The following is a 21,728-nucleotide window of genomic DNA, read 5'->3' as shown; positions in this document are numbered from 1 at the left end:
GATGTTCATTTATTTTCTCTGCTACCTGACCCACATCACCTCAGTCTTCTCCAGATGAATATTCAGTCCATGCTTCCCAAATGCCTCCTTCCACTTCTCCAGTACTTGCTGCATTTCCCACTTACTCCCTGCCACAGCAGCCATATCATCCACAGACAACATCCTCCCCAGAATACCTTTCATTTCTTCCCTCCTGCTTCCCAACTCCATCACCATGATAAATATGAGTGGGCTGAGAGAGTTTCATTGTCTCAACCTGATGTTCATGCTGAACTCCTCCAACATCACAGGACCAACCAAAATTATTTCCTTTGTTCCCTTGTACATCCCTTCCATCGAATTAACTTCTGTTTCTGGCACTTCCATCCGTCTCAGTGTCACCATCACCATCTCTCTTGGGACAGTGTCATAGGCCTTCACCAGGTCAACAAATCCCAATGACATTTCACCTTGACCCAGTTGTTCACCATGTGAACATCTCATATGTCATCCCCTTAACCTTTCTAAACCCCCTGTTGCTCTTCACTAATCTTCATCTCCACATTCTTCTTCATCCTCCCATCCAGAACCCTCTCCAGTACCTTTATGCCATGACTTAAGAGTGTGATGCCTCTGTACTTCTCCAGATTTTGAACATCATCCTTCCTCTTCCATATCGACACAATTCACCCTGTCCTCAGATCCTCCGGAATCAAACCTTCTCTCACACATGCATTCAACAACCTCTTCGCCCAAATGACTCTGACTTCTCCTGCAGCAACTATCATCTCATATGCACCCTGTCGATGCCTGGCACTCTTCCCTTCATCATCCTCTTTAATTCTGTCCTTACCTCCTCCTCATGATCGCGACTAACTCCACTTTCCCCTCTCCATAACACGGAAGCTCCAGCTCGCTATCGCTTCCTCCCTGGTTCAACAGCTTCTTGAAATATCCTTCCCATAACTTCAATACGCCCCTCTCTCTGTCACAAGTCTCCCACCACTGTCCATCACAGTCCCCACCCCCTCCACGTTCTTACAACCCTCGTCCCTGTCACGAACCAATTCATACACCATCTTCTTCCCCCCACCATTCTTTTCTAACTTCTTGTATACTGTACATCAGCCTCCATATCATTCCACTCCTTATCCACAGCTCTCCTTACTGCTGTCTTATTTTGCCCATACAGATGCAGCAACCCTGTATATGGTTGTCCTCCTCAATCCTTCATATTATATATCCTCTTCCAAACCTCCTTCTTTTCACCAACTACCTTCACTACTTCCTCCGTCCACAATACCTGACATATGCCTCGACGACGCACCCTTTCTGTTGTCCTTCCACACAAAACTTCTGAAATTCCTCGAAAAGCCTCTCCGTACTTCCAAGTATATGATATGTGTACATTTTATTGAGATAAAGAGGAGAATCATAAGCACCAAAGTAGCTCATTTGCATGCCTACAAATCTGTTATGCATACTGTATATTCAAGATGGTACTTAAAACTTGCCTGCCTTGGTGTCGCCTCCGTGGAAGCGTATTGTGCGGATGGCTTTAAGCACGGAGTTTCTATCACTAAAACGGTTCAAGGGGAACTCCACTTGAGCATTCTCACTGTACTGCACTGCTGCAAACTGCACACAATACACAGCACAATGCCTGTTAATATATTGATCGTATCAGAAAAGGATGTGACAATCATATCCAGGATATGTAATAAATTTACTCCTTGCACCCCAACCTTTCTCGTTATCATATGTTTGTAAAGAGTGTTGACCCTATTTTCACTTATAATACAAATTTTGCTGTTTTTCAAAAACTCTTGCGTTGGAAGTGCTGCAATATAAAATTTGTGGATTTGTTTCCTTCGTGAATTTTTTTTTTTGCATTTTTCTTCACTGTAATTTATTAATTAAATGTAAGCTCTTCTGGTACATGCCGATTCTGATGAGCAAATATGATATAATAAGGACGCTTAAGTACAAGAAGGGACCATTTGGCCCAGTGTGCCAGTAGTGTATCCAGATATGCCGACTTAACGCTTTGGTTTCCTTAATTTACATATGTATTGTACAATAAGTTTATTTAACTTACATGTACTAACCATAATTTCTCTTTTAAAAACTTAATTAACTCCAACATCTTGTTATGCTTCACCCACTATCCCATTTTACTTTTTAACAGGTTTATAATGTGCTGCCATTGCAACAGAATGGCAGTTTTAGTCAGTTTGCAACTCCTCCAAATCAGACAGTTCACAGGGCAATATCATCATGACAAAACGAAGAATGTAAGGAAGCAAATAAGAGTGTTTTGTTTTCTTTCCTCTTAAAGTACCCTCAACATTTGAGTTAACATTTCTTGTGAGGAAAGATCCAATTGAACAGAAGCATATGCTGCTTTCTCCCTAACATTTATAGCTGGCATATTTTTACAAAGAGATGAGACAGAAAGTCCACTTCAGTCATGCATCCAGCATACCTGTGTGCTGTTCGGCCCTACGTGTGGGAAGTATGATACAATGCGAAAGGCAAACTCCTTGATGCGCTGAAAAGCTGATCCGATGCTGCCTGAACCATCCATCAGGAAGACGATGTCTGCACGAGCTCGGCTGCACACTGCCAGACAAAGCAACACAAATACTCATACAAGGGAAGTCAGACAACAGAAAAACATTCCATCAGGCCTACTATTTCCATTCAATCCCACAGTCCTGCTTTAATGTGGGTCATATAAAACAAAAGTAATGCTTTCAAGATCATAGGTGAGTGTTACAAAACTGTAGCCTGTGCAAACATTGAAGTACTGTATTTGACAACTTTTCTCGATGGAAAGATGGACACATCCTCCATATTTTTATCTTGCCAAAACGAAGTTTTTGCAAGATATGTTAGTCAGCTTGTATGTTTTTTTTTGTTTGTTTTTTTGTTTGTCTGTAATCACGTATCGATCACTCTGCAGAGCGCAGTTGTCATTGGAAATTTTTGTAACTTCGCATATCAGAGTCCTATAGAGGTCCCTTTCAGATCATAAAATTTTTAAGGTCAAGGTCAAAGGTCAAGGTCACTTTGTCGCAAATCAGTCGACGAGAGTCGACGAAACCCTTATTTTTTGAATAATTTTGATCGGATCGTCTTCAAACTTCATGGGAATATAGTTCATGGTCTGGCGCTCAGATGATTAATTTTTGGTGGCGATCGGCCTTGACCTTCATGGTTAGCGCTGGAGGTCGAACGTTTTTGACCCCAAGGTCAAATTTTTAAATCTTAGATACGAGTAATACCTCATATGAAAGCGCTTGATAAGTGCTTTCCAGATCTGTCAAAAGTTTGACGCTATGACGTCATTGATGACGTCATGACGAAAAAACGGATTTTTCATGAAAATTTTATTTCCTCAGTTCTCATCAAAATCTCTTGATATTTCATGTACAACGGTCTGGAGAGATACCATAAACCGTACGAAAATATAAAGGACAAGGTCAAAGGTCAAGCATCAAGGTCGACGAAACCCTTATTTTTTGAGTAACTTTAATCGAATAAATAAGTAACTCATGTTCACATTTTGGCAAGATACTGGTCACCCTGGGGGTGACATTGGTTTATATATACTTATATTTTAGTTGTTGCAGAAACAAAATAAAAAAGAAATAGCACAGGAGGCATTACACAGAACAGCACTCATCAACACTATTCATTCCAAAATTACGTATTTTACTCTTTCTCCCTTTCCTGTATGTCCCACATGTTTCAATTTCCTTCTTTAGCCCTCCTTGTATCACCTCCACCTCCCCCCCCACCACCACCCCTACCCCCACCACTTTGCTCTTAATTTACCCTCCTCCATAACTTCTCTATTCTAATAACCTAACCCACAACTCCTCTCTCTATTTCTTAAACTCAGAATTATTTTGGCCCCAACACTAATGGGATGTACAGATATTTTCACCATGCACACAGTTTCACCAATGTATTTTCCTTTCTCTTCCTTCTCTCCTGTCTTTTATTTTTCTTCTGGTTGCTCGTTTTCATTTTGCTTGTCATTGTCATGACTGCACTCATTTGTGGAAGCCTTATTACACAAGTCAAAGAGATGAGGTAGTTGTTTTTTGACTCAATTTGCATCATCATCATCATCATTATCATTATCATTATCATCATCATTTTATGGCCACTTCCATACTTGCCTGTGTCAGTCATGGTTCACCTCATGGCTGCTGTCCAGACTGCACAATCCCTTGCTAGCCCTCTTTTTAGGCCTTTAACTCTAAGATAATCTCTCAGAAACACATCCCATGTTTTCCTCGGATGGACTCTAGCTCTCGTCCATTCACATTCATATTTATACACCTCTTCACACAACTACCCACCCCCATCCTTTCCACATGGCTGAACCACCTCAACCTACCCCTATGCAAAATCTCACTAATGCTTTCTACACCTAACCTATCTCTTAATTCTACATTTGATTTCCTATCCTTCAGTGTCACATCACACATCCATCTCACCATTCTGATTGCATTTCATTCACACCTCCATTCTTCCTCCTTTTTGACCACCCATGTTTCACTGCCATACAACATTATGTTTCTAATGCAAGCTGCATAAAGTTTTCCCTTAAATTGGAGAGGGGTCCATCTTGATGTCAAAAGGGATAACAACAACTCCCTAAACTTTCTCCAGCCACTTCTAATTCTTGCATTCACTGCTGCCTCCACACCACCACCTGCACCAATCATATGACCAAGATAACAAAATTTATATACACATTCCAGAGATATACACTACCGGTCAAAAGTTTTAGAACACCCCCATTTTTTCCAGTTTTTACTGAAATTTAAGCAGTTCAAGTCCAGTGAATAACCTGAAATGGTACAAAGCTAAGCGGTAAACTGCCAGAGGTTAAAAAAAAACTTTAGGTTACCAAAAACAAAAATAATGTGAATTTCAGAGTTGTTAAAAAAGGCCCTTGTCAGGGAACAAGTAATGGGTTAGCAACTGCAGCTGTTCTGCAGCAATGGAAGTAAATGAAGCCTTGAAAGTTGATGCAAACAATTCCTACAGGTGTCCCAACTTTTGTTGATTAGTTACAAACCCTCTGTCTGGATAAAACGCAGTGTTGGAACAGACTGTGTTGCTACACCCTCTGAAGCATTATTTGGACAACATTGCACTGCAGTAAGTAGTATATTGCTGTCATAATGGCGAGAAAAAGACAATTAACAAAAGAAGACAGACAGACCATTATAACCTTTAAAAGTGTAGGTCTTTTCTGAAGAGAAATTGCAAAGTAAGCCAAGGTGTCAGTGAGTACAGTTTCCTACACCATCAAAAGGCACTTGGAAACTGGAGGAAACTCTGAGAGGAAGAGGTCTGGCAGATCCAAAGCCACAACACAATCAGAAGACAAGTTTCTGAGAGTCAACAGCTTGCGTGATAGGTGGCTCACAGGACAGCAGCTTCAAGTCCAGCTTAACACTGGTCAAAGTAAGGAAGTCTCAGTTTCAACAGTGAAGAGAAAACTTCGAGCTGCAGGTTTGACAGGTTGAGTGGCAGTACGAAAGCCATTGCTAAGATGACAAAATAAGAAAAAGAGGCTTGCCTGGGCCATGAAGCACCACCAGTGGACTACTGAAAATTGGAAGAAGGTCTTATGGACCGATGAATCAAAATTTGAAATCTTCGGTTCATCACACAGGGTTTTTGTACACCGTCAAGTAGGCGAAAGGATGGTTCCTCAGTGTGTGACACCAACTGTCAAACATGGGGGAGGAAGCGTGATGATCTGGGGCTCTTTTGCTGGATCCAGAATCAGCAACTTGCAAAGAGTGACTGGCACCCTGAACCAAAAGGGCTACCACAGCATTTTGCAGCGCAATGCAATACCCTCTGGTCTCTGCCGAGTTAGTCAGGGGTTCATCCTGTGGCAAGATAACGACCCAAAATATACCTCCAGGCTATGTCAGAACTAAGCCTGGTGTTGGCGCAGTGGTAAGGACAGTGGCTTAGGACTCAAAATCTCCTGAGTTCAAGCCCCGTTGGGACACTGAATTAAGATATGTATATGCATATATATATATATATATATATATATATATATATATATATATATATATATATATATATATATATATATATAATATACACATACATATATATATATATATATATATATATATATATATATATATACATATACATATACATATACATATATATACATATACATATATATACATATATATATACATATATACATATACATATATATAAACCAAGTCGAAAACACCAGGGGGTTGACTCAGCCTGCCATCCTCCCGAGGTCGGCGAAATGAGCACCAGTTGTCCTGGGCCCGGTGTATGCCCCGGTTAGAATAGGTATACCATATCCCTGTGTGTCGTAAGAGGCGACCAGGGTTGCGTCAGGAAGGGCATCCGGCGTAAAAACCTATGCCAAATCATTATGCGGACAACAAAACGAATTTCCATACCGGATCGGTCGAGGCCCGGGTTACCAACGACCGCCACCGGTACCGGTGGTCAGCAGGGTACCAGTGGAAATTGTGCTACTGCTGGGCGAAGGAGGAGAAGGAGACGGGGAAGGCGAGTCCGGAGGCGGTGGGAGAGGGGGAAGGGTAGAAGTGTGGAGGTGAGAGTTGGAATTCTGAATGTTGGGACGATGACTGGCAAAGGGCGAGAGTTGGCTGATATGATGGAGAGAAGAAAGGTGGACATTCTGTGTGTACAAGAGACCAAGTGGATGGGGAGTAAGGCTAGGAGCATTGGAGGTGGTTTCAAACTGTTCTACCATGGTGTGGATGGGAGGAGAAATGGTGTCAGGATAATCCTGAAGGAAGATTATGTCAAGAGGGTATTGGAGGTGAGGAGAGTGTCTGACCGAGTGATGAGTGTGAAGTTGGAAATTGAAGGGGTGATGATGAATGTCATCAGTGCATATGCCCCACATATGGGGTGTGAGATGGAGCATAAAGAAGATTTCTGGAGTGAGTTGGATGAAGTGGTGGAGAGTGTATCCAAGGATGAAAGAGTGGTGATTGGAGCAGATTTCAATGGACATGTTGGGGAAGGGAATGAAGAGGATGAGGAGGTGATGGGGAGGTACGGTCTCAACAAGAGAAATGTGGAAGGGCAAATGGTGGTCGAGTTTGCAAAAAGAATGGAAATGGCAGTGGTAAACACGTATTTCAAGAAGAAGGAGGAACACAGGGTGACATACAAGAGTGGAGGAAAGTGCACACAGGTGGATTACATCTTAAGTAGGAGATGCAACCTGAAAGAGATTAGTGACTGTAAGGTTGTGGCAGGGAAGAGTGTTGCTCGACAGCATCGATTGGTGGTCTGTAGGATGACTTTAGAGGTGAGGTTGAGGAAGAGAGTGAGGGCTGAACCAAGGACCAGATGGTGGAAGCTGAAGGAGGAAGACTTGCGTGAAATTTAGGGAGGAGGTGAGACAGGCGTTGGATGGTAGTAAAGATGGGTGGGATGATTGGGCAACGACATCAGAAGTTGTGAGGGAGATAGCTAGGAAGGTACTTGGTGTGACATCTGGACAGAGGAAGGAAGATAAGGAGACTTGGTGGTGGAATGAGGAAGTACAGGAAAGTATAAGGAAGAAGGGGTTGGCGAAAAAGAAGTGGGATAGTCAGAGAGATGAAGAAAGTAGGCAGGAGTACAAGGACTGGTGTCGAAAGGCAAAAAGAGAGGTGGCAAAGGCCAAGGAAAAGGCATATGACGAGCTGTATGAGAAGTTGGATACAAAAGAAGGGGAAAAGGATTTATACCGATTGGCAAGACAGAGGGACCGAGCTGGGAAGGATGTGCTGCAGGTTCGGGTGATAAAGGACGTAAATGGGAATGTGCTGACGAGCAAGGAGAGTGTGTTGAGAAGGTGGATGGAGTACTTTATGTAAAGTATGAAGTAAAGTATGAAGAAGATGAAAAGTGGAAAGGCGGTTGGCCCAGATGGTATACGAGTGGAGGCATGGAAGTGCTGAGGAGAGATGGCAGTGGGGTTGTTAACCAGATTGTTTAATAAAGTCTTGGAAAGTGAGAGGATGCCGGAGGAGTGGAGATTAAGTGTACTGGTTCCGATTTTCAATAATAAGGGTGATGTGCAGAGCTGTGGAAATTACAGAGGGATAAAGTTGTTAAGCCACACCATGAAGTTGTGGGAAAGAGTAGTGGAAGCTTGGTTGAGAGGAGAGGTGATGATCTGTGAGCAGCAATATGGGTTTATGCCAGGAAAGAGCACCACTGATGCGATGTTTGCTTTGAGAATGTTGATGGAGAAGTATAGGGAAGGCCAGAAGGAGTTACATTGTGTGTTTGTGGATTTAGAGAAAGCTTATGATAGGGTGCCAAGAGAGGAGTTGTGGTATTGTATGAGGAAGTCGGGAGTGGTGAAGTATGTGAGGATCGTGCAGGATATGTATGAGGACAGTGTGACAGCGGTGAGGTGTGCGGTAGGAATGACGGACCGGTTTAAGGTTAAAGTGGGATTGCACCAAGGATCGACTCTGAGCCCTTTCCTGTTTGCAATGGTGATGGACAGGTTGACGGACGAGATCAGACTGGAGTCTCCATCGACTATGATGTTCGCGGATGACATCATGATCTGTAGGGAGAGTAGGGAGCAGGCTGAGGCGAGCCTTGAGAGGTGGAGGTACGCACTGGAGAGAAGGGGAATGATAGTCAGTCGGAGTAAGACGGAGTACATGTGCGTAAATGAGAGGGAGGGTGGTGGTATGGTGCGGTTGCAAGGAGTTGAGGTGGGGAAGGTGGATTGGTTTAAATACTTGGGATCAACTGTCCAAAGTAACGGAGAGTGTGGGAGAGAAGTGAAAAAGAGAGTGCAGGCAGGATGGAGTGGGTGGAGAAGAGTTGCAGCAGTGATTTGTGACAGAAGGGTAGCTGCAAGAGTGAAGGGGAAAGTATATAAGACGGTAGTGAGACCAGCTATGTTGTATGGTTTGGAGGCGGTGGCGCTAACAAAAAGACAGGAAGCAGAGCTGGAGGTGGCAGAGTTAAAGATGCTGCGATTCTCGTTGGGAGTGATGAGGATGGATAGGATAAGAAATGAGTATATTAGAGGGACAGCGCAGGTAGGACGGTTTGGAGACAAAGTGAGAGAGGCGAGATTGAGATGGTTTGGACATGTGCACAGGAGGGAAACGGAGTATATCGGGAGAAGGATGTTGAAGATGGAGCCGCCAGGCAGGAGGAGAAGAGGAAGGCCAAAGAAGAGGTTCATGGATGCGGTGAGGGCGGACATGCGGGTGGTTGGAGTGTCAATGGAAGATGTGGAGGATAGAGCGAAATGGAGACGGTTGATCCGCTGTGGCGACCCCTAACGGGAGCAAGCCGAAAGAGGAAGAAGAAGAAGCTATGTCAGAACTACCTTAGAAAAAAAGAACAAGACGGTAGGCTTCAAATCATGGAATGGCCAGCACAGTCTCCAGACTTAAACTCCATTGAGCTGATTTGGGATGAACTGGACAGAAGGGTGAAAGCAAAGCAACCTACAAGTGCAACACATTTGTGGGAACTTCTGCAACAGTGTTGGGAAGAACTTTCCAAACAATATTTGATTTCCATTGCAGAAAGAATGCCACGAATATGTTCGGCTGTTAGGGCCCTGTCACACCTTGACGTTTTAGCCAGTGTATGGCAACGTATCAAAATGTATGTAAAACGCTGGCATACGCTGAACTATTGATGTTTTTTTCCAGTTTTGGGCGTATTCTTAATGAGTTGGACGTATGCATAACGTATTAGTAACGTACATAGAACGTTTCGATAACTTATAGATAACTTATACCAACGAATGCTTAGCGTGTTGTCGGCGTTCACAAATTATGCCCAACGATAGTCAAACTTATGCATAGCGCGGCAGCGTATCGCCGACAATCACGTGGTGTAGCCTATTAAAAGGCTGCCGCTCGACGATTGAAATCATAACCGCACTACACATCGAAGTGTCAACAACACCGTCATGCCCTGTCACACCTTGACGTTTAGGCCAGCGTATGCCGACATCTGAAAAATTTGGCCAATACGCTGGCACACGTCGAATACGTTATGGGTAAGTTTTGTATACGTTAAGGGTATGCTGAAGCATGCTGGCATACGTCGTAGTACGCCGAGCTCGTCGACAAATTTTAAGCATGCTCAAAATTTTTCGACGTATGCCAGCATATAACTCACACGTTCCGCATACGCTGGCCATAAGTTGTAGGCACGTTTTGCGATCATTAACACAGACACACGTTACTTGTAAGTTACTCATAAGTCGAAACACGTCGAGGTAATGTTTAGCGTACCCGAAACTTATTTCTAACCTATGAGTAACGTGCTTTGAACCTATGTGTAACGTATCTCCAACGCATATTGACGTATGTAGACATATTTGACGTCTTCCGGATGACCACAGAACTTACTGAACGTGTTTCTAACTTACAGCTACCGTATAATGGCGTATTGGCAGAGTTTAGGAGAATTGGTATATAATATAAAAATGGGCTTCACAGGAGGAACCCGTCAGTGTTCCAGACTCCATGTTGAGTAGATGTCCATGACAGTAGTATCAGTAGTAGTAGTAGTAGTAGTTGTAGTCGGTCCATGTCAGTAGTAGTAGTAGTAGTAGGTGAGCGTGATGGGGAGGGTGTGTGTGATGATGGATCTTCCTTGCGTCCACGTCCACGGCCATGGACAGGAGACTTCTTCGCAGCATTCTTCGAAGTTTTCTTCGGCATGACGGTGATGTTGACACTTCGATGTCTAATGGGGTTATGATTTGAATCGTCGAGCAGCAGCCTTTTAATAGGCTACACCACGTGATCGTCGGCAATACGCTGCCACGCTATGCATAAATTAGACTATCGTTGGGCATAGGTTGTGAACGGCAACAACACGCTAAGCATTCGTTGGTATAAGTTATCTATAACTTATCGAAACGTTCTGTGTACGTTACTAATATGTTATGCATACGTCCAACTCGTTATGAATACGCCCAAAACTGAAAAAACAAACATCAATAGTTCAGCGTACGCCAGCGTTTTATATACATTTTGATATGTTGCCATACGCTGGCTAAATCTTGAAGGTGTGACAGCGCCTTTATATCTGCAAAAGGTGGCTACTTTGATGAGTCAAAAATTTGGAATAAATTTTGTTCAACTAAACGATTCCATGATTTATTTTTATCTGCAATTGTTTATTTGTTCTATGCTTTAATTTCAGAGTACATTGAAACATTAAACTGCTTAAATTTCAGTAAAAACTGGACAAATGGGGGTGTTCGAAAACTTCAGACCGGTAGTGTAACCCCATAAACTAACCATTCCACTTTAACTGGAGCCACTTGTTTACCTGCACAAACAACATATTTGAAGTCCGGAACCACCTGCAGTCTACCGCTGATGCCACTACTTCTCTTGTGCACCCTGCAGTTGCAGTATTTACACAATGCTGAATTGCTACCTACACCTTTTTTTTTTTTTTTTTTTTTTTACAAACAGCACAGGGCTACCTCTCCCTTTTTTCTCTACAGTTCTTTCTCCCACACCACTAATCAGTACTTTTGTTTTCACTGTATTCACTTTCAGTCCTCTGGCCTCCATACTGCATATTTACCCATTACCTCTTCCACACTGTCGGCTATCAGCACCAGGTCACCAGCATACAGAAGATCCCAAGGTGAGCTCCTCTAAATTCCTGTGATATAGCCTCAAGAACCATGATAAACAGGATTGGACTCAAGACTGACCCCTGATGAACACCCACTTTCACTTCAAAATCCTCACTCTGCACTCCATTTACCCTCATATAAGTTTATGAGCCACCACACATCATCATGACTACCCTAACTAACCAATTCTCCACCTGTAACTTTCTCATTGACCACTGCACCACTGCCTGAGGCACCCAATCAAATGCCTTCTCCAAATCCACAAATATAAAGTACAGTTTTTCTTCTTCAACAAATATTTTTCCTGTAATTGCATAACTCTAAAAATTTCCTCGATCGTGCCCCTTCCTGGCATGAAACCAAATTGCATTTCATGCGTGTTAACACTGTTTTATAAATTTATCCATGAGTCTTTTCCGCTTTCATTCCATAGTCCAGCAGCTTCAGACCACTATTGTTCAGCTTGTTAGTCTTTAGATATTTTTTTTATGTTGTGCTCTTCCATGAGTGGCTCTTGCTTGGAATAAAACAAAAACAGGAAGAAGAAGAAGAAGAAGAAGAAGAAGAAGAAGAAGAAGAAGAAGAAGAAGAAGAAGAAGAAGAAGAAGAAGAAGAAGAAGAAGAAGAAGAAGAAGAAGAAGAAGAAGAAGAAGAAGAAGAAGAAGAAGAAGAAGAAGAAGAAGAAGAAGAAGAAGAAGAAGAAGAAGAAGAAGAAGAAGAAGAAGAAGAAGAAGAAGAAGAAGAAGAAGAAGAAGAAGAAGAAGAAGAAGAAGAAGAAGAAGAAGAAGAAGAAGAAGAAGAAGAAGAAGAAGAAGAAGAAGAAGAAGAAGAAGAAGAAGAAGAAGAACACACACACCACATGCAGCAATAAAACCAATATATGCGATGTTATAACAGCTTAAACTTTTAACTATTATATCTTGCGCTGTTTCTGAGGGGAAAATTATTGAGGTCACTAGTTAGTGAAGTCAAAACAAACCTTGAGTTAAAAATAATGTCAAATCTATAAAGGTTTCATTTAACTAATGCACCATATAAAGTTAAGCAGTAAATCGTACAATGTGAATGAACCACTTTCCCTCTACTGCTAGCAGCAAGATTAATTTAAATAACACACAAATATCAAAACAAGAAAGACGTCGTGCATAATGCGTCGCATGCAAAATCCATAAAACAAATTTGACCTTAAAAATAATTGATGGTTGAATTCAATGACCAAATATGCAAACCCTCTTCCAAATTTCAAGTCAATCGAATGAAAATTGATGATTTTAGAAATTTGGCCTCTGTTGACCTTTGGACATTTCAACCTCAAGTATAATCGGTGGTTGAATTCAGTTACATGATATGCAAATCCTGTTCAAATTTAAAGTCAATCAGAGAAACATTGAGGATTTTAGAAATTCCACCTACGTTGTGGACCTTTGGCCGATATCGACCTTTTGGCCTATGTTGGCCTCAAAATTAATAGGTGGTTGAGTTCAGCAACCACATATGCCAAGGGTCTTCAAATTTCAAGTCAATCAGATGAAATTGACAATTTTAGAAACAATTTAGCCTATTTTTGGTTGACCTTATGGCCTATGTTGACCTTTTGACCTCAGATAACCTCAAAAGTAATAGGTGGTTGAATTCACTGATGTGGTATGCAAATCCTGTTCAAATTTCAAGTCAATCAGCTAAAATTTGAGGATTTTATAAAATTTGGCTCAAATTGGCCTATTGGCCTATGTCGACCTTTTTGGTCGACCGAATTTTACAAAATTTCAATGCGAGACCATCGCAGGGTTGGTGACATTAATCTCTGAAAATTTCAGAACGATCGATTGAGCGGTTTGGGTGGAGGCAAGCGGACAGACAAACAAACACACAATCACACACACAAACGAAGGCAATCAACATACTTTTCCAAAAAAAAAATTTTTGGGCAAAGTAACAAACCAACAAACTAATGGATCAGGTCAACAAACTTTTCCAAAAAACTTTTTTTTGCCAAGCAACAAACCAACAAACTAATGGATCCCTGATGCAATAGGGATCCACACTGAGTTCTGCCAACAACACTCTGCCAACAACACTCTGCCAACAACACTCTGCCAACAACAGATCCACTCTGCCAACAACAACCCCTATAATTTAAGCAGAAAATTATAGCTTGGTACAACATACTTGGTAAAACAAAAAATTTTGCCAAATAATAACAAAGTCCACTGACCAATATACTTGAAAAATCTTCGACTTTGCAAGTAACAAACTAGCCAAACAGATCAACATACTTGAGAAATGTTAAAAAAAAAATTGCCAAATAATAACCCACGCAACCAACCAATATACTTGAAAAATATTCGATTTATTTGTCACAAAACAAAAATTGCAAAGTAATAACACACACAACCGACCAATATACTTGAAAAATCTTCAATTTACTCGCAAGTGAAATATTAGTTAAACTTGTTCAGCAACAAACCGAGTAGAACTACTCACTCACCAGTGCGCTCAGTAATGGTTCTGGCTGGTCCCAGGCGCTGGCCAAAGAATGGCCGGACAATAAACAAGTAAGCGCGGCCAGCTTGCAGTGGTCCAACCTGGTATGAGGAAACGTTTGCAGGAAGCACTTTCTGTTGTTGCTGATAGACACCTGTCAGTAAAATCCAAAGGAATTGTAAGGTTAATCTATGCATGCATATGCACACACAGGTGTGCATACGCACACACACAAGCATGCGCGCACACACACACACACACACACACACACACACACACACACACACACACACACACACACACACAATGACTTTTTATCACAACAAATATGAGGCAGCTCAAAGGAGAAATAAAGGTGGGTGTATACTGACAGACTTTTATCTATTTTGTTGTGTGAAATGTGTGTTTAGTGTTATGCTGTCTCATACTTACCAGAAACTAAGCGCCAGGTGAGTTGGTAGGACGTGGCTCCAGTGACAAGCGGCCAGCTGAGGCGAATGCTGTCATCAGTAACATCCATCGCTTGAAGAAACTTGATCTTCGGTAGATCCTCTGATAGGTTTTTTTTTTTTTAAGGTCAAACAGAATGTAAACCTTTATGTTTTGGTGACGTTGTAAAATGTCTTTAAAGTAAGTTAATGATTATCACCAGCTTTGAAATAATATACAGTGAAGTCATGGCATGTGTTTGAGGTATGTTTGGAGTTGTGTTTAAGGTATCCTTTTTCAAACTTAAGGTCATTGCACAGGCTCCGATCATGCGTTGTGTTTGCTCTATAGGTAGAAAGGCACACACGTGTTCGGACAGAGATGCTTGATGAACGACCGTCACGATTAGCAAACATCGGTGCCACACGGATGACGTAAGTGGTACTCTCCTGCAGGCCTTCCAACAGGTAACTTGTTAAATCAGCTTGCACCATTTGGGACATCTGCTGTCCTCCTGTGTGATGGATTAATCATAATTCTGTAGTCAATACAGCAAAGTTTGGAATCCATGGCAAAGCAACAGAAATCCATATCAGTTCAACAACGACTTTTTGGTATCAGATTATGTAACTGCAAACCAGGCAGGCTGAGACTACAATCAGTCAGCAATAACCTTACAGGCCTTAAAATAAATAATGCCGTTTTCCAAAGAAGGCTTATGCTTTTACTTGATTTTTATCAATGTTCAATTCGATTTTTAATCAAACAGAAACATTACCACTAAATTCGTCCCACTGATCTCTGCTATTAAAAAAAAAACATCCATTTATACTGTCGACTTTGCTCTTGTGCACAAAAAACGGTCTACATTTGATTCGAAGCTGCACCGAAAGGCCTTGGTGTGGAGAATTGCCTTGCCTGGAATTCTGACCCAGTAAATATTATAGCCGGTGGCACGAGCGGAGGCAGCCCAAGATATGCGTACGCTGTTGCTTGCAATATTTATTGCCCGTAGATTCCTTATGCCCTCATCGCCATTGTAGTCTGTACTTCCTGTGTGAAGAACCAACGCACAATCATGAATATTCCTTTCAATACTAGTTTAGCACAAAGCTCATGGAATGATGACGGAGGATTTGGGAAATCAACAAACTACCAGTGTGTTAAAGAAAAAGAGACAGACAAGGAATGGACAAACAGACATCAAAACAGACAAGATAAAGAGACAAACTCAAAGAAGACTACTTTTCCTTCAAACAACAGCAAAAGTCGAACCGACGCTTTCCAATGTGTGTGACTCATCTCAACCATGTATGAGCAGATTACAACATTTACAACTACATCCCTTTTCCTGTCTTCCACATTCCCCCTATTCCTTAACCACTTTGGGTCCATCTTCAACTTCCTGGATTGTTTTTCTCAGCTCTCTTTTACAATCTTTCTTATACATTACTCTGAAATAGATTGGAATTAAAATGCAACAAAAGGAATTATGGTACAAATGGTCTTTTCTTGTATATTCTTGAACATTTCTCGATACAAAATTCCAACACTTTAATTTCCAGTTGCCCAATTGAGATTTTGTAAGAATATCATCCAATAAATAATGTAATTGAATTCCATTCTTCTGATACTCAGGGAAATATCAAAATGGAATTTAATTATTTCTTCGGTTCAAGTTAAAATTTGATTGTCGTTGTCATATATGAGGTGAGTCAATATGTCAATTTATACACATTTTACTGCAATGAGTAGAATTTGGGAATCTTATTAAATCAGTAAAAGCCTTATGGGAACTACAAAAAGGATAACCTGTGGAGATGGTGATGGCAACAGCAGCGCCTTCCAGGTCTCCGTAGACTGCATGAAGATTAATGGTATACACTGTGTCAGGGTGTAGGCCCGTAATGCGATGCGAGAGTGTCGTCCTGTCAAGCGGCACACTGTCCACTGGACCCGTAGCTGGAAAAGCATATGGTGATGAGTGTTGTGAAAGTTTTAAGATGACTGTCATGAAAATTACAGCCTTGCATATGTCCAATTTTTTTTTGCATATACAGTATATAAAGGTCATACACATGTTGCATAGACAAAAAGGTAAGGGGGGAGGGGGTGAGGTGGGGTTGACTTAAGAAAAGTAAGAGGTTCAGCAAAGAGGGAAAAAAAGGATAATAGTGGAATTCGAAGGGGTAATAGATAAAAATAAGAGGAGGGAACAGAAGGGGGAGGGGGAGGTTCAAATATTTTGCCATTTTTTTGCATAATATGTACTGTATATGAATGCTTCGAGATGTGGCAACCTCATGGTGTAAAATCAAAATGCAAAGGAGTATGTTGTATCCTGCATACCATGACATGCTTCTAAATTTTATACCTGGACAAGAAAAAAAACATGCAATTTTTTTTCTCTCCACTAGAATAATGTTTTTTAAAAATTGAATACAAACATTGAGGCTCAGAAGAGCAGAGTAACAGGAGGCAAAGGATAAATAGACACAAAATGGAGCAAAATGATAAAATGAGAGTACAAGAACATACAGATGCACCACTGCAGAAGGGGAGAAGATGCAGGTGAAAGAGGGAGCAGTCTCAGCAGGTATAGTAAAGTTCAAAGCAATTAATAGGAGAAACTATGAGGTGGTGATGTGAAGCAGAGTTGAAATCCTGGAGGAAAGAGTATGAGACAACAGGCTTTGGAAGACAGTTCCACGGTCTAGAGAAAAGGAAGGTGAATGAGTGGAGATGAGTAATACATTTAGACTTGTGACAAAGTATGGGTGTCTGGTGGAATGTATGCCCTGGAATGGAATAGTTGTACAGAGAGGTGAGAGGGCATGATGAGCAAGACCAGAATAGAGCTGATATAACACTGCAAATGGAAGCAATTTGGAACTTTGCCAAAGTACACCTGCAAACAATTATTCTTTTTGAAAGGTACTGTAAATGAGTGCAAGGAGATGAGTGCATTTGAGACCGAACTAATTCCAATAATAAAACTGAAACAGCTGCAGTGGTACCTGCAGACACAGTGTATGTGAATATCAACTTCTCCATAGAGAGGGTTAAATTACAGTACCCCACTCCTCCGGTCATGCATTGCACCCCTTCCTTAACGTTTACATTGACACCATAAATGTGCTGATTTGGTCTTGATGAATATTTTACAAAAAGATAAAAAAATAGCCAAACTGGACGACCTCACCAGATGGACCCCACGTGAGCCGATAGCCTGTGACCCCTGAAGTAGCACTCCATGTGAGCGTGATGGAGTTGCTGGTGTACTCTGCCACCTTGACGCTCTCAACATAGCTAAAACTTGCTGTTTCACCAGAGATTAACAGAAAACACACACACACACACACAGTGATTTTCATGAAAGCAAACCCATGGGTGTTAGTTACAAATGTGTTTATTAATATTAATTTGCCTTCTCATAAGTGCTCGACAATTGAGAGGTTTACAATTAACAACCAATTGCAATTATCAGTGTAACTTACAAAAGGTGCACCAGTAAATCAACTGCACAAAATATGTAAGAAATGACAGTAAGGAATTCACCTGTTGTGATGACCTCAGTTACACCTAAACCTTGGAAGCCACTGTATAGTGGATACAAAGAGATGACATATGCAGTTTCAGGCACGAGGCCTGCAATCTCATACGACTTCACATTGTGAGGAAGCACCAGTTCTCGCAGCCGGTCTCGGTTTGCAAATTCTGCAAAAAGAGGTCACGTGCAAAAAAATAATTGATTATATCACTCTCAGAAATGAAGGGTTGGCCGGCCTAGAAGTTTGTACACTCACCTCGAAGCTGTATACCCTGGGCTTGAATCTCAGCCCAGCTATACAGTCATCCTCGTGTTTTGCAGGAAGGACAATTCATAAATGTGTGTGCCATCCCTCGGAAGGACGTTTAACTGGGTGAACCATCTGCCACCATGAATGGTGGATGTTAAAGATCCAATGGTGTCCTTTGTGAAGAGGAGAAAAGCTATCACCAGAAAATGAACAAATTCCATATTCCTGCTCTAGCTTACAGGGGCAGTGGCACAGCTGTGACCCAGAGAATGATGCTACCTGCAGCCATGTGCTGCACATGAGAGAATCAATCACAAGGAATCTAGATGTAAGAGGAGGCGATTCGACCCATTGTGCCTGCCCCACATCAACACCAGACCAATTTATACAACAACGACAAATGTATCCAAGAGCCGCGTCCTAAAGGGTTTGTCTTCACCAGAACAAGAAGAAGAAGAGGAACAAGAAGGGGAAAAAAAAACACAACAACTTCCGATATTTCGTCACGTGCCTTGATTAAGCCAATAGCAAGACTCGTCATAGTGTATTTACGTATTTACGAAATATAGTGTATTTACGAAATTACAATACATTAAATGGAATAATCTTTAAATAGTAACATGAACTTTTCGAAACTTTAAAGCAAATGTCCAAATATATTTAAAAGTTCATGGTAGACGCTCTCAAAAGGCACCCTTAATGCAAGGATGTGTACAGGTGTTTAGTATTTAAGGAGATCCGGATCCTGTATATAAAAGACCTGAGTTCTCAAGGTTTTAGAAGAAGAAGAAGAAGAAGAAGAAGAAGAAGAAGAAGAAGAAGAAGAAGAAGAAGAAGAACGCCGAACTCTCTTAGAGCCACGTTCGCTATGCGAGACGTCGCTAAAAAAGAAAATCTAATTTATTTTTTTTTGCTTTGGGTTTTTTTCTGTACGTTTATTTTGATTTTTCTTTCCGGGATGTGTGGGGGAGTGGGCGAAGGTGATTCTTGGGTGAGAAATACACATCAACCACACACCACCCCTTGCCAAAGACCCCCACAGACAACACTGCACACACATGCACACAATTACCCACCCATGCACAAGCTCATACCTAAAAGTCCTGCCAACATCCCCATACCCCTCTATCAAAAACATTTTTTGTGTGTGTGTGTGTGTGTGTGTGTGTGTGTGTGTGTGTGTGTGTGTGTGTGTGTGTGTGTGTGTGTGTGTGTGTGTGTGTGTGTGTGTGTGTGTGTGTGTGTGTGTGTGTGTGTGTGTGCGTGTGTGTGTGTCCTCCACAACTCCAAAAGCATGAAACCAAGGGGCTCCAAACTTTGCATGCACACTAAGGGAACTCCAAGGCAGTGCAATAATGAAAATTGGGTGTTTGGATAAATTTCAACACCCCTTTTTAAAGATAATAATTAATGCGTTATCTCCATGAAAGGCTTATCCATGGTCAGCTCAACTTCACTTCGCAGGGGTCTTAACCGCCATATTTATTCGGCCTATTCAAACATGCCTTGTCTTGGAAACATGATCTACTCTCATGGACTAATTAAAGCATGTAATCGAAACATTATATCACATTTGAGAATCGGGTCTTGTGGACTAAATAAGAGTCAAAATCTGGAATGAAATTTGAAAATTTTAACAAACTAACGATTTTCTAACTAAATGTATTTATTTAAGCAAAGACTTAAACTTTACTTTTTATACTGTTTGGATGATTATATTGAGTGAAGAAAACATTAAGGAATGTGCAGAAGGTGGAACTTCATTGAACGCAACATTTTTATACTGTTTGGATGATTATATTGAGTGAAGAAAACATTAAGGAATGTGCAGAAGGTGGAACTTCATTGAACGCAACAAAAATAATTAACCAGCAACATTAAAGCTGATTTTGCAAGGCATGGCAATACAGTCCACATGGGTAGTTTTTTTTTTCGGCAATTACGAACGCAGTTTGTTTATTAAATCTTTTTGTATGATCTGCTTTCTTTATCTATCTATAATTCCAGCAATCTCTGTGTGTCTGTCTGTCTGTGTGTCTGTCTGTTTGTGTGTCTGTCTGTCTGTGTGTCTGTCTGTCTGTCTGTCTGTGTGCCTGTCTGTCTGTCTGTGTCCGCTGTTTCCGACAACCACTGGTCCGATCCAATTGAAACTTGCAAGGTATATTGCTGGGGCCCTGTGGATGTGCCTTTTCAAGGTTTGATAATATGGAATAGGCAAAGCCTAGAAGCGAACGTAGAATTCTTGTTACATTCGATGCTGCAATTTCCGGTTACTTCGGCCTTGATTCGAGACAGCGATCAAATAATGTAAATCACGATAAAAATTATTTTTGATGATGCGGGAGATATCGTTATTAAAATCAGTGGAGGAAATATACATCATGTCTGATACTTGGGTCTTTCATGTCTCCTACGATGCCATTAACTCCCGGGATGCATCATTCCCTATGACAAAAACCGGAAGCAAAAGGGTCATAGCCGACGACACGGATTCCAAATTGCCAGGGTATTGTGTTGTTGTTTCTTATTCTCTCATGTGAACGCGTTGAGTATGAAGCTCACTACGTTCGCTATTAATCGGACAAGTGGTTCCCAAGTTATGGGCATTTATTTCCCAAACCAATGACAGGACACAGTGCTTTAACGTCACAATTGACGTCACAATTGTTCTTCTTTTTTCTTTTCTTTTTTTTAGCAGTACGGCCACGCACGTGCGGGCACACACTAGTACTGTATAAGATTAATAGAAATATATCAGTATATACATGAAATTAAAAAAAAAACTTCAAACATTGAATCAAACCTCGTGTTCTAAACTCCACTATGTTGGTTTGACCAAGCAAAGCATTGACTAACACTGTGTGTGCTGTCTGTGGGAATTGCACATTTAAATAACTAAATTTAAATGTAAGCTTTTGTGGTTCTCATTTTTTTTTGGAATCGCAACACGATCTTGGAACAGGCCACGTTTGCCTCGGTACCAATACTGTATATATTTTTTATAGATGTGTTCTTCTATCTAATATATAAAGCTCTTTCTAACCACTGACTCAATGACTGATATTAAAGATCAGTACCTTCTGGATGACGTAGAAAACTGAAATTTTGCGTGTCGATGAACATCAAAGCCAATACACTGGGGCGAAAAAAAATCACAGGACCGTCGGACATCCATAAATGAAAATAAACAAATGAAAAATCCAATGCAGATGAATGATCCGAGACAATGAGGAAGCACGGTTCATAGCAAACGTAGTGAGTGTCATACTCAACGCGTGCACATGAGAGAATAGGAAACAACAACAACAACAACAACAACACACAAT

General features: G+C 41.2%; 1 protein-coding gene across 2 annotated transcripts in view; it reads right to left on the bottom strand.

Moving 5' to 3' along the window:
• Nucleotides 1-21,728, bottom strand: part of LOC147018083 (uncharacterized) — a 357,617-nt gene that overhangs the window by 278,594 nt on the left and 57,295 nt on the right. For both annotated transcript variants that reach the window (XR_015062269.1, XM_085897420.1), the window contains exons 11-19: nucleotides 18,161-18,319; nucleotides 17,805-17,921; nucleotides 16,415-16,564; nucleotides 15,521-15,655; nucleotides 14,970-15,116; nucleotides 14,606-14,725; nucleotides 14,178-14,327; nucleotides 2,465-2,601; nucleotides 1,494-1,617 (exon numbers count right to left, since the gene is read on the bottom strand). Coding sequence is in view for 1 of the 2 variants with exons in the window: in XM_085897420.1 (XP_085753546.1) it covers nucleotides 1,494-1,617; nucleotides 2,465-2,601; nucleotides 14,178-14,327; nucleotides 14,606-14,725; nucleotides 14,970-15,116; nucleotides 15,521-15,655; nucleotides 16,415-16,564; nucleotides 17,805-17,921; nucleotides 18,161-18,319 (1,239 nt within the window). In the remaining variant the exon portion in view is untranslated. The remainder of the gene's footprint in view (nucleotides 1-1,493; nucleotides 1,618-2,464; nucleotides 2,602-14,177; nucleotides 14,328-14,605; nucleotides 14,726-14,969; nucleotides 15,117-15,520; nucleotides 15,656-16,414; nucleotides 16,565-17,804; nucleotides 17,922-18,160; nucleotides 18,320-21,728) is intronic.

This window comes from Eptatretus burgeri, chromosome 10 (genome assembly GCF_056783735.1).
Source record: "Eptatretus burgeri isolate ZD-2024b chromosome 10, Ebu_testis_v1, whole genome shotgun sequence".
Classification (NCBI taxonomy): Eukaryota; Metazoa; Chordata; class Myxini; order Myxiniformes; family Myxinidae; genus Eptatretus; species Eptatretus burgeri.
The sequence above is the reverse complement of the archived record's forward strand: the minus strand, read 5'-3'. Positions and strand labels throughout refer to the sequence as shown.